The sequence below is a fragment of the Lontra canadensis genome, unplaced genomic scaffold, assembly GCF_010015895.1.
Source record: "Lontra canadensis isolate GAN:19392208 unplaced genomic scaffold, GSC_riverotter_1.0 scaffold359, whole genome shotgun sequence".
Classification (NCBI taxonomy): Eukaryota; Metazoa; Chordata; class Mammalia; order Carnivora; family Mustelidae; genus Lontra; species Lontra canadensis.
Genome location: NW_022631353.1, coordinates 25542 through 39064, shown reverse-complemented (window position 1 = coordinate 39064; position 13523 = coordinate 25542). Strand labels below are relative to the sequence as shown.

The 13523-nt window shown below is 44.5% G+C and overlaps 1 protein-coding gene across 2 annotated transcripts; it reads right to left on the bottom strand.

The window, feature by feature from the left end:
• Positions 1-279: 279 nt before the first annotated feature.
• LOC116862857 (cilia- and flagella-associated protein 251-like) lies at positions 280-8759 on the bottom strand. 2 transcript variants are annotated; one of them, XM_032850283.1, is made up of 4 exons: positions 8671-8759; positions 6489-6842; positions 1173-1313; positions 280-557 (listed from the first exon to the last, which is right to left on the bottom strand). In XM_032850283.1, the coding sequence occupies exons 2-4, from the start codon at positions 6564-6566 to the stop codon at positions 543-545; spliced, it is 234 nt and encodes a 77-aa protein (XP_032706174.1). In that variant the 5' UTR covers positions 6567-6842; positions 8671-8759; the 3' UTR covers positions 280-542. The 2 variants fall into 2 exon arrangements, with proteins under 2 accessions (XP_032706174.1, XP_032706173.1); XM_032850282.1 differs by lacking the exon at positions 8671-8759 and having other exon boundaries at positions 6489-6894.
• Positions 8760-13523: the final 4764 nt, after the last annotated feature.

Here is a 13523-nt window from a genome sequence, read left to right as displayed (position 1 = left end):
GGGGAATAAATGTTGGGGTTCTGCCCCACCTCCAGCCTCCTTGAAGCCCTGCTGGCCTCGTCTCCCTTAAACAGGGTCCACTCAGGCCACTGAGCAGATCTGGAGCAAAAGCCTCTCTGCTAGTCTCCCTGCTTTCATTCCCATCCCCCCCACAGTCCTTTCCCAGTTACTCAGGAACCTTCTGGAAACAAACAAGATGCTAGTGCTCCCTGCCAGGAAATAGCCCATATCCCCCCTCCTTCCTCTCCCCTTGCTCACTCCATGTCAGTCAGACCAGCCTTCTTTCTGGGCCCCTTGGGCAGGCCTGCAAACCTGGAGCTCCCTGGGTCTGGACTGCTCCTCCCCAAACTGCCCCTGGTTGGTTCATTCTCCTCAGTCAGTCAGATCTCGGCACAAAGGGCACGTCTGCCAGCACAACCAACTGGAGGGCCATCTCTCACTCCTGATCTCTCTCCTGCAGCAGCCCACATTTCCTTTGGAGTGTTTGTTGTAATTCGTAATTGTGTATTTATGAGACTATAATTTCCATGTTTTGTTCATGACTACAGGCCCAGAAACTGAAACAAAGAGGTTCTGATAAATACCTATGGAATAAATGAATGAATGGATGGATGGATGGATAGTCAAGGTCACTCCCAGCCACCTGACTCTGCAGGAAGCTGGACACCTGCCTGGCATGGTCCCTATTTCTCAGCCCATCTGCCTGCTGCTCTTTCCTCGCTCTGCAGACACAAACTACCCCCTCTCCCTCCCATCAGCACTGTGCTCAGTGCTGCACATTCAACTAAGCTCCAAGAAGGGCTGTTTGCTGGGCTTGTGTGTTTCTGGACATTTAGAGAGCAAATTCTGCACCTACATGGCATGGATCCCTGAGCACAGGCTAGGCTTTTGGGAAACCCTCTGTGATGTTTTTGACCTAGGCATTGACTTAAGGAAGGTCCTTATTAAAATATATATCCAGGGGCTCTTGGACAGCTCAGTCAGTTAAGCATCTGCCTTCAGCTAAGGCTTTGATCTCAGGGTCCTGGGATTGAGCCCCATGTCAGGCTCCCCGCTGAGCAGGGGAGTCTGCTTCTCCCTATTGCTCTCTCTTGTTTGCTCTCTTAAATAAATAAATAAATAAATAAATAAATAAATAAAATCTTTAAAAGCAACAACAAAAACTTGCATACCTGAAGATGGTGCTGAGTATTCTTGAAGACATCATAGATGAACGCAGTGTCAGCACAGATGTACAGAAGAACTCTCTGGTTTTCATCTCGAATGTAGTAAACAGGAAGAGAACTCTTCCATCCAAAAGACCAAGTCATGGTCTAGAAGACAAAGGCAAGACCAGCAAGACACTGAGTGCACGGAGCCCAGAACTGTGATGCCAGGCACCCCTGGCGCAGTCTCTGGAGGGGAAGGATTTCACATCATCAGTCCAAAGTGAGGGAAATCCCTTCAAGAACATCCTCAACTGCATTCTAGGGCATGGAGGACCCTCAAATCCATGACACTGAGTAAAACGGGCCACACACAGTACAGGGTCAGTCTAATCCGTAGAAGTGGGAAGGAGCCCAGTGGCTGCTGGGGGCCTGGGGAAGGTGGTCGGGGAGTGATGGCTAGGGGGTATGGATTTCTTTTGTGGGGGATGAAAATGTTCTGGAATTAGTGGAGACAGCTGCACAACCTTGTGAACATACTAAAAAGTAATGGATGGTATGCTTTAAAGGGGTCAATTTTATGAGGATGTGAAGAAATTGGAACCACTGGGCACTCATGGTGGGAATGTGAAATCATGCAGCTGCTGTGGAACACCCCAAGGAGAGCTCTCCAAACACTGAAAGCAGAGTTAGCGTATCATGCAGCAATGACACTTCTGGATACCTAGCTCAAAGAACTGGAAGCAGGCTCTCAAGGAGACATTCACACGCCCATGTTTAGAGCAGCATACTTCACAGAAACCAGAAGGTAAAAGGAAGCCAAGTGTCCCATGACGGATGAAGGGATGAACAACATGTGAGTGTTGTTCAGGCTTCCACAGGAAGGAGATCTGACACTCTACGACATGGATGGGCCTTGGGGACATCACATAAGTGAAATCCACTGGTCACAGAAAGACAAATATAGTAGGATTCCACGGACATGGTCCCAAGAAGAGTCAAATGCGTAGAGACAGAAAGTGGGATGGTGGTTGCCAGGGGCAGAGCTGGGGAACAGGGAGTTGTTCAATGGGTAGGGAGTTTCCATTTCACGAGATGAGTTCCAGGCGTTGGTTGCACCACAGTGTGAATGTACCTACTACGATGCTGTACACCTCAAAATGGTGAAGATGGTAAATTTTAGGGGTGCCTAGGAGGCACAGTTGGGTCAGCAACTGACTCTTGGCTTTGGCTCAGGTCGTGACCTCAGGGTTGTGGCATCCAGCCCGACATCTGGCTCCAGGAATAGTCTGCTTAAGACTCTCCTATGCCCTTCCCCACCCCCCCTCTCTTTCAAATAAATATTTAAAAGAAAGATGAGGAGTGCCTGGGTGGCTCAGTCATTGGGTGTCTGCCTTCAGCTCAGGTCATGATCCCAGGATCCTGGGATCGACCCCCCTGCCAGGCTCCCTGCTCCTTGGGAAGCCTGCTTCTCCCTCTCCCACTCCCCTTGCTTGTGTTCCCTCTTTCTCTGCCTCTCTCTCTGTCAAATATAAGAATAAAATCTTTTTTTTGTTTTGAAGATGCTAAATTATACTTTATGTGTATTTTATCACAATTTCAAATTTTAAGAAGGTAAATTTAATGGTATGTGTATTATACCTTTTTAAAAAAGAAAAGAAAGTCAACAGTAAACAGGAAGAACGTCCTATCCTCCTATTCCCCAGAACCTAGACTGTTCAGGACCTGACACATAGTGAGCACTTAATATTGTAAAATTCAATTTACTTCATGAAAATATATGGAAGGGGGAAGTTACAGTATAGTCACTGAGGAACTTCATAAGAAAGGCAATTATTCATCTGGGAATATTTGTATTTGGTCCTCATATACCATTTCCCCTGGAAGAATAAAGCACAAAGAGACAAGATTCCCTAAGCATGATTAAAAATTCCATATTCCCAGGAATAAATCCAAGATAAAAATTTTCTGAAATGAAAAATTTGAGGTATTATAAATCTGACTATTACTTTTAATTCAATAGTAGTTTACTTATGCATATTTTTGTGTGCAAAGTCTTTTATAAAAATCACGGAAGTGATTAAAACAGTTTATAAAAGCTGTGGATTCATACAAAAGAGTATTATTCAGAAATAAAAAATAATGAACTAGCAATCCAGGAAAAGACATGGAGAAATCTTAAATACATTTTGCTAAGTGAAAGGAGCCAACCTTAGGAGACTTCACAGTGGGGACACCTGGGTGGCTCAGTTGGTTAAGTGTCTCCCTTCGGCTCAGGTCATGATCTCAGAGTCCTAGGATCGAGCCTTGCATTGGGCCCCCTGCTCATCCAGGAGTCTGCTTCTCTCTCTCTCTCTCTCTCTCTCTCTCTCTGCCCCTCCCCTGACACGTGTTCTCTCTCTCTCTCTCTGACAAATAAATAACTAAAATCTTAAAAAAAAAAAAAAAAGGACTTCACATTGTATGATTCCAACTACATGATATTCTGGAAAAGCAAAACTATGAAGACGGGGGGGAAAAATGTGGCCGGGGAGCGAGGGGGTGAAGGCAGGGATGGAGAGTGGGGCATGAGGGATTTGAAGGCAGTGACACAAGTCTGTAGGACACTACAATGGTGGATATACCTCATCATACCTTAGTCAAAGCCCAGAGAATGTCACACCCCCAATTGTGAACCCTATAGTAAAATATGGACGTTAGTTAATAATAACAGTCAACATGGGCTCATCACCTCTAACAAATGTCCCCCACTAATAAAGATATTAACAAAAGGGGAACCTGGTGGGGGGCACAAGGGAGTATATGGAAATTCTGTACTTTTCATTTTGTTTGCTATCAATCTAAACTGCTCCAAAAAATAGTCCTTTTAGGGGCGTGTGGCTGGCTCAATCAGTAAAGCCTCTTGATCTCGGAGTGTTCCAGCCCCTCGCTGGGTGCAGAGATTACTTAAAATAAAAACATTCCATTTAAAAAATTAACCGAGGCCAATTAATTGAATGTGGTAGCATCTAAAGTGATGGCTAAGTGATTAGAGACTTTTAGTAACTGATTCACTCAGTATTAACAGGACCTCCTTGCTCCAGCAGCACTCACACTCATTGAAAGCACACAGTATCAGCGGATGCTGGGCACTAGTGTTACTGTTCGTGGTGAATGGTCATGGAGCTAGCCAGCTCTTACAGCAACCTTCCAAACATGAACACAAAACGCTATGGTCCAAAGCAGATTCCACTGTATTTGACAATCATGAAAGATTCCTTCTCATAAATGCATGACACCTTGTTTTCTTGGTGGAAGTTGGTATCAAGGGTTATTCCTACTTACCAGGAGCTCTCTGAATTATTCCAGGCCTCTGGGGTAAGGCAGGGGACCACAGAGGAAAGGGGGGATGCTGCAGGCAGAGAGAGAAGCAGGAACACGCTTGTTGAAGCCCCTTTGGTGAGAACAAATCAGAAGTAACGAAAACGGCCATCCATAACAGGGCACCGGTTGAATTTAAAATGAGGAAGTGGTTCTACACACCCTGATACAGAAAACCCTCTGAGACATACTAAGTGGTCATGCAGGAGATCTGACTGGTAAAGAAAACAAAATGTAGCGTGTGTTGTGTGTGTGCACACACACAGATGTGTCCATGGATGCCCAAGAAAAGGTCTGGAAAGATATACAGTTATACGAAACTGGAACGGTAGTCACTTTCAGGAAATGTATTTGGCGTGGTCTCTGCGAGAAGAGGAATCTGCCTGAATGTTTTTTTTAACTTATTTATTTTTAGAGCGGGGAGGGTCCGAGGGAGAGAGGCAGAGAGAATCCCAAGCAGGCTCCATGCCCAGTGCAGAGCCCCATGCGGGGCTCAAGCTCACAACCCTGAGATCACAATCACAACCCCAGCCAAAATCAAGACTCAGACACTTAACCAACTGAGCCACCCAGGTGCCTCTGCTTTAATTTTTTTTTTTTAAAGAGCACCTATTATTTTTAACAGGAAGAAAAAAGGAGGGGGGGCACCTGGGTGACTCGGTGGGTTAAGCCTCTGCCTTTGGCTCACGTCATGATGCCAGGGTCCTAGAGCCCCACATCAGGCCCTCCGCTCAGCAGGGAGCCTGCTTCCCCCTCTCTCCCTGCCTGCCACTTTGCTTACTTGTGATCTCTCTCTCTGTGTTAAATAAGTAAAATTTTAAAAAGAGAGAGAGAGAGAGAGGAAACCAATACAGGAACAGGAACAGAAAGAACAGAAAGAAGTTGTCCTCAAGGAGCTAAACAAATTTGCTGAGGGAGGTGGTCTTGAAGAGTTGAGTTCTGCAGTGAGCTCAAGGCTAACAGGGAACCCAACCCCCTGGCATGCAGGACACTTGCTCTCATTAGCGATATCTCCGGATGTCATGCTAGCTGGCTAAATAAGCCAAAAGTCTTCATGGTCTCTAAAACTTGTTCTATCTTTCAGACTGGACAAGCCCAAGTTTTGACCTTGAACTCTACTGCTCAAAGTAAACCCAGTCTACAGAAACGAAGCTGTCATTTGTCTGCATCTCCCACTAGGTGTTTGCCATCATCCTCATCATCACTACCATCCTCGCCACCACCACCACTATCATCTAGATGTGAACACCCGTCCAGCGCTCACTATGTGTCAGGAACTACATTAAACACTTGACGTGCATCCGATCGCTTACAAATCTTCCAAAGGCAGAACCTACAGGGAAAAAGGGAGGTGAATCCTAGGAAGCAATTTTCAGTGGCATATGGAGGAGGAAGGGAAAAACTCTCCTCCTCTTCCTTCTCTTGGTAAATGGTAATATTTGTGTGGCAAAGGCAGATGCCAGTCGACCTCCTGGTGCCCTTCTCAGTGGCTTTCACTTTCTCCATACCTTTTGCTTTCTGGTCCATCTCTGAACGTGCAGTTTTAGGAGCCTGTAATGGTTTTAGGAGCTTGTGAAGAGGTATCAAGCCATCTAAGGCAGAAGAGGTGAGGAGAGGAGGGAAAGGGGAAAGGAATGGAGGAGCAGGAGGAGGAAGTGAGAAAGAAGGGGAATGGGGAGGAGAGGGAGAGATTGTCCTTGAGTCTCCCACAAGAAAGGGCACCCTATGTAACAGACAAACTACGTCCAAAATTTCCTGCCTGGGGAGCAACACTGTCGGACCCAGATGTCAGGCCCAGAGGCAGCACTCCTGTCACACATGTCTCTCCAGAGAGCTGAACTGAACTTTAAAACATTCACGTCTATTATTAGTTCAAAAGGATATTTCTGGTGGTATTTTTTCTTCCATATGCATAACATACCCTTATTTCACAATGCTTTTAAAGCACTAGAGGACACTAAAAACCACGTTACACTGCCTTACCAAAGGATACACGTTGGCGCGGTCATCCTTTCGAAACAATATGTCCTCGCTGGTAGACACCAGTGATTTCTCCGGCATCTCTGCTTTGGACTGGAATTCTTCCTCTCCTCGCTCACTTAAGTCTGATCATCTTTTTTCCTCTCTCCTTTCCCGTCCCAGTTCATCCTGAGGCATCTGGTCAATTTTCTCCCCAAGCTCACTTGAGGGCTGTGTTTCAGGGAAACTAATCTCTGGTTCCTCGGAACCACTTTGATCCAAATCAAGAAATTTTCCTTTTGAGCTCAAGTCTCTTAAAGGCTCATTTGTTTCCAAATGCTCTGATTCTAACACATCCTTTCACTCGCCAAGGGTTCTCTTAAAAAAGAAATAAAAGAAGATTGTGATTCCAAATACAGTGTATAGCTGCTTCATTCCCTCCTTTACTTTTCTTTCTGTTCCTACTCACCCAGCCTTAGTGTTCCCCACATTGGGTTGCCTCCTCAGTGGGGCGTCTGCTTCTCCCTCTCCTGCTCTCCCCCAGCTTGTGCTCTCTCTCACTCTCTCTGTCAAATAAATAAGTAAAATCTTAAAAATAATAATAATTAAAAAAAAATAAAAAGGAGCCTGGGACATTTTGTACTTAAATGACATGAATCATGCATGTGCCAGGTTTATTCTTAGCCTCCGAGCAGAACCACACAGCAAAACCATCCTTCTAAGTGGCCCTGGTCATCTCCAAGGATGGGCAAGTCACAGTCACTTCTCCACAGCTGAGTTCTCCTTCAGGGGGAGAGCCTACATTACTACGGTCACGCTGACTCTGTTCTAAGACAAGCGCATTCCAACTAACCCCTAGGAACTCTTTCTGTCAGCTCCCCTGCACACCTCCTCCAGGAGGCCTTCCCTGACCATCCTCCTAGCTGAGCTAAGTGTCCTTGATTTTTGTTTTTTAAATATCTCCCATGCATCACAAATCACTGCACTTAGGGTATTGTTTTATGGTGCTCAGGTATCAGTCTGCCTCCCTACACACCCTAGAGCTCCTTAAGAGAATGGACTATATCTTGTTTGTATTATCCCCTGGCAAATGGTGAGCATTCCAGGATTCTGAATGAATGAATGAATGAATGAATGAATAGATGAATGACTTAAAATTACTACTTACTAGGGAAGTTCCTGACATGACTGACTGGGAATCAGTCAGTGTAAGTATCTCCCCTGCACCTGACATTCTTCTTTGTGGAGTTTCCTTTAGAGAAATATTGACCATAACCATCAGCATTTCACTCTGCTTCCCATTTTAATTTCCTAGTGCATGAGCCTATCAATGAACTGTGCAATACCAGCTCTGGTTCCTTTCCACAGGAATAAAAAGAATTTCATAGTTCTGGGAAAACCTGTACCTAATCGGAAGCATATTGATGCCAGGGCCTTTCAATTTTCCAGGAATAATGTTAGAGCTCTGTAACTCACTTTGTATATATTCATATTCCCACAGGCAAGCGAAATGATAACCCAGGCATTAACAACAATTCTCATAATGTAAATAAGGACAGAACCAGTGGCTTAGTGGTTAAAAGCGTGGGCTTTGCAGTTGGCCTCTCCTAGCACCCAATCCTGGTTCCACCACTCACTTGCTCTGAGACCTTGGGCAAGTTGCTGTACCCTCAGAGTGCATATTTTCTCACAGGCAGGATAAAAGTGAGAACCCTCATTTCTGGGGTTGAGACGACCTATGTAAAATGTTCAGTGCAGCTGCCACAGAGGGCTTGAGGAAGGCAGCAATCGTTTAACAAAGTTTAACAGCCTTCTAACATAGTCTCTCATTCATTTCTGCGGACAAACTGGAGTTTGAGGTTCTGGGAGTTGAAATAACTTAATGAGCTCACACCGGTGGAAAGAGGCAGACCTCTCTAATGCTCTGTTCCTTCAGGTGGAAAAAGCATTGCTAAGATTTCAAGCCCAGGGCCTTGAGTATGGGGCCTGCTCCAACTGCAAACTTTGCCAGCGAATCTTGAAGCGGGGGCCCAAGGGAGGGGAGGAAAGTGCAGGGGTCTGTGGGGGAGGGGAGGGAGACACAGAGGCACAGGTCCTTCCTCCAGCTTAAGTCTCTCTGAGGCTGACCTGCCCCCCCACCCCCAGCATCCCCAACCCCCGCGGGGCACCAGGCCCTCCCACACCAGGACCCCCAACCCCGACTCACAGAGTGCGCCCTCCAAGGACCTCAAAGGCCTGGCCCTCCTGCCACCTGGACCCCTCGGTCACCTCCCCAGCTTCCACTGGCCACTGCTTTCTCCTCCAGGTGCTCCCTACCTATAGTTGTCACCTAAGCCCCGCCCCAATGTAACCGCCGCTAGGGCCCGCGGCGGTAAAGCGGGAGTGCCAGCCGGTGGTCACGTGTCCAAGGCTCTGCCTGGCGCCGGCGGGCACGCCCCCTGGCTGTCAGCTGGGAGAGGCGCCACTGGGGCCCTTGTCCTGAAATTAGCCTTCCTCCTTCTCAACCAGTCTTCACCTCCCTCCCCCAACATTTTCCCAAGGCGCCAAGGATTGAGAAGAGGCATTGGTGGCGCCTGCAATTCTGACTTTCTGAAGACTAGGTATGAGCTGTTTGGTAAAATCGTCCTTGTCAAAAGAAAACTAAATTTCCCCGCCTCCTGGCTCCTCCGCGAAATGGCCCCCTTACTGGGGGTGCCGCCCCAGCGGCGGTGCCCGTGGCCCCCAGGTCCCGCCCTCATGGCCAAGGGACGTTCTCCTGCTGCAGGCGCCTGAAGTGCGGCAGCGCGAACTCCAGCAGGTCCGCAGGCTGGTGCCTCGCCACGTCCACCGTGGAGCCCGGCAGCAGCTCCAACAGTCCCCTGGGGATCTCCCTGCACATCCTGCCAGCCCCCCAACCCGCGCCTGGGCGCCACCCTCGCCGCCTCCCTGGACCGGTCTGCAGCCCCGAGGCCCCCAAGCGAGCGCGCTCCAACGGCGCTGGAGGCGCTACTCGCTGCTAGCGCGGGGGTCTGGGCCCCGGCGGCCCGGCTGGCGCAGGCCGGGGCTCCCGCACTCTACTCGGCTGCTCCCTGCGGCGGCGGCGGCGGCGGCTGAGCGAGCGCGACCCGGGAGGGCGGCAGCATCTCGGGCTGCTCCCGCTCCCTCTCCCCTCCCGCCGCTTCTCTCCCCACCCCTCCCACTCTCAACCATTGTTCATTTTTGTTAAAAATTTGTTTGTTGGAGAGAAAGGACGTGAGTGGGGGAGGCGGGAAGAGCGGGGCAAAGAGAGAGTCCTAGTGGGCTCTGCACTGAGCTCAGAACTTGACTCAGGGCTCAATCACAAGAGCCTGAGATCAGAACCTGAGCCAGAACCAAGAGCTGGGCACTTCACTGAAGGTGCCGCCCAGGTGCCCCTAAGCTGTTGTTTAAAAATTTCTTGAGACTTGTTTCTTGGTCTTGAATGTGGTTGACCTCAATGAGTATTTCCTGCGTCCTTGGGTATTCTGCATTTGTTGGGCCTTGTGTTCGAGTGCCAAACAGGTCAAGCTGATTGAATGGATTTTTAGGTCTATTTACTTGCCATTTTTCTATCTGCTTGTTCTATTAATTATTGACAGATGAGTGTTGAATTCTCCAAATTGAATTGTGGATTTGTCAATTTCTTTTTTTCAGGATGTTTTTGCTTCATGTATTTTGAAGATGCAGACTTTATGATGGCCATGTCTTTATAAATTGATCCTTTGTTGTTATGAATTGTCTTCTTTCTCTGTTAATTATATTTGTCTTTCTATTGTCTATTGTCAATACCTATTAAATTCAGCCTTTGATGATTAGTATGTGTACAGTATAGCCCTTTTCATAATTTTTCTTTTCACAAAATCTATATTATCCTCTACATCCTATTTAAAGTTTATTTTTCACTGACATATTTAGGTCTTTTATTTAAATAGAATATTAATAGTTAATTCTTAAGGTAATTGTTGAAATGTTTAAGTTGAAGTCTACTACCTTGCTAGTCGTATTTTATTTTTCCCATCTGTTCCATCCTCCCTTTTGAACTGCCTTCCTTTAGATGAACTGAGTCATTTGTAGGATGCTATCTTCCTTCTATTATTGGCTGTCACATGGGCAATGAGATATTAGTAGGTAATTCTGACTCTTTCTAAAATTGTTCTTCAACTTGTTGAGGGAATCTGTAGAGTAGCCTTTATTTTAGGGCTCATTGAGTCCCGCTACTAACTCATGATCCTTACTGGGTCTCTACTGAATATCCTGACTTATCCAAAAGAACTCTTCCCTCTGGCTGGATGGAACTCCAATGACCTCTAGCCTTGTATGAGTCTTGGGAACCATCTGGTTCAGTTCCATTTACTCTTTGTTAGAACCTGGGGCATTTTCTTATACACGCACTGCTTCATATTTAGCAAGGACTCAAGAGGACTCCAGTGTGTATTTCCAAGAGCTTGTTTTCTCCTTGACTTCCTTCTTTCTGGAATCCATGACCTTTTCATCACTCCAGCCTTCCTAAATTCCAATCTCTCTTTCCTCACACCAGTGAGACTCCCATCTTTTCCTTGGAATCTCCTCCATACCCCCACCATCCAGAACTCCTCAGGTGAATAGCTGAGTGAATCCTGGGGCTCAATTTTTTTTTGTTTGCTTGTTTTCGTTGTCGCAGGGTTCACAAACGTGCGTTCCTTTTCAATGTTTTAAAGAAAGCATATATATATATTTTTTTTTTCCCCAATTCCCCATGTGCTTATGGTTGGTTTCCTTTCCTCTAACAAGGTTTGTATTAGTTTTCCAGGGCTGCTATAACAAGATGCCACAAATCTAGTGGCTTAAACAACAGAAATGGACAGTCTCACAGTTCTAGATACTTCAATGTTGTTAGGCCATGCTCCTTTTGAAGGTATTAAGGAAGGATCTGTTTCAGGCCTCTCTCCCAGCTTGAAGTATTTCTCTGGCTTTGGGCTTCTTCACATGGCCTTCTCCCTCAGTGCATATCTGTGTATCCCAAGTTTCCCTTCTTATAAGGACACAAGTCCTATTGAATTAGGGGCCCACCCTACTCAAATATGACCTTATCCTAGCTAGTTACATCTCCAGGGACCCTATTTACAAATAAGGTCACGCTCCCAGGTGCTGGGGTTTAGGACTGGGGTAGTTTTTATGTATATATACATATATATATATATATGCTAAAAAAAATATTTTTGTTTAGAATCTCAGTTGTCCTTCCTTTCATTACAAGGTTATCCACATGCTTTTGGTGCCTACTGAACAATTCTACCACCTCGACCTCCTAAATCTCCATGAAAGTTACTGTTACCAAAAGTCATATGCCATTTTTTGAAAAACAGTTTGCATCTTTTTGGAGTTTACAGTTTTTTTGGTATTTAATATCTGTTTACATGCTAATGAAGGTGACTTTCATCCTACTCCTTCCTTCTGAATTTGCTTCTATTTGTTAAAGTAAATTCTCTAGTGTTTTAAAAGAAGGATCTATAAAAGCTAAATGGTTATTCTTTGTAAGTCTACATTTATTTTTTCTCATTTTGTATGTACTTTTAGTGACCAGAGATTTGAAGGCTGACAGCATTTATCAGCATTTTAAAGATATAAAGGAAAAAAATGTATTTTTAAAAAGGGATATAAAAAGTGATGAAGCAAAAAAATTGCAAGACAACAGACAAAAATTTAGGGGCTCAGTAATTTCATGAACTGTAAATGGGTTATATACTCTAATGAAAAGATTAAATTTGTTAGATTTCATTAATACACACATACACACATAATGATGTGCTGTTTCTAAGAGAAACATAATACGCTCACCAATGCAGAAATAAGATTTTGTAATATTGAACACCTAAAATTGAACAACTAATCTACAAACCTAGAAGTGGACATTCTAGCCAGTATAATAAGTTATGGAGGAAAAATTAAAGTTATAACAACTGGATAAAATGAGTGAAATTTGTATAGAAAGGTATTCTAATAGAATGTACAAAGTATTATCATCAGTAAGTGAATTAATCAAGGTCCTAGGATAGAAGTTAAAAATTAAGAAATATTCATTGGAATTCTGTGAAATACGAACAAAGGTTGAAAATAATATTTATGAGAGCATCAAAACTAGGACTTAATCTATCCAAAGACTTTATACAGTCTCTACACAGAAAGTCTCCACACAGAAAACCAAAATAATCACTAAGGGGAATTTATGACCTAAAGAAATGGGATGTCGAATACGTTAATATGTTAAATATGTTAATAGACCAGGTTCATAGATTTGATAATCAGTATTGTAAAGTTTCAATTTACCCCAACTTGATTTAGAGATTCAATGCAATCCCAGTTTCATATCTAGCAAGTGCCTGTGTACATTGATAAGCCAATTCTTATATTTCCATGGAAATGAAAAGGACTAATAATTACCCAGCAAGAGCAACAGTGAGGGAGAAAGAGAGTGAGAGGAGAACCTGATGGGATTGGATTTATTACAAAAAGAGTATTGAAGTGACCAGAGAAAACAAACAAAAAAGGGCAGACTTTGACAAAGCAGTGCTAAACTAGTTGAATAGCCACATGGAACAAAATAGCCTAAAACTCAATTCCAGACTGATGTAGACTAAATACGAAAGAGGACATCACAAATTTTCTAGAAGGTAAAATAGGAAAATATTTTTATGATCTGGGGGAAGGGGCAAAGATTAGTTCAACAAGACACCAAAAACATGAAGTGTAAGAAAGGTTGGCAAGTTGTACTCTACTCATTAAAAGGTAAAAAATAAAAAATTCTTGCCCACCAAATGACAAGACTAAAACTGTGAAAGACTATATCAATATACCAACTAAGTAACTGTATACAAAAATATGTAGGATAACTATGAATCAATAAAGAAAGGTAGGTAACTTAAAAACAATGAAAATACTTGAACAGAAATATCCCAAAGAAAAAAAATCAGCCAATAAACACATGAAGATTCATAACATCCTCAGTGATCACAAAAGAGCAAAGGAAAACACAATGTGTTAGTGTTGACACACAGAAGGCAGACCCAAAAAAGTGTTGATTAA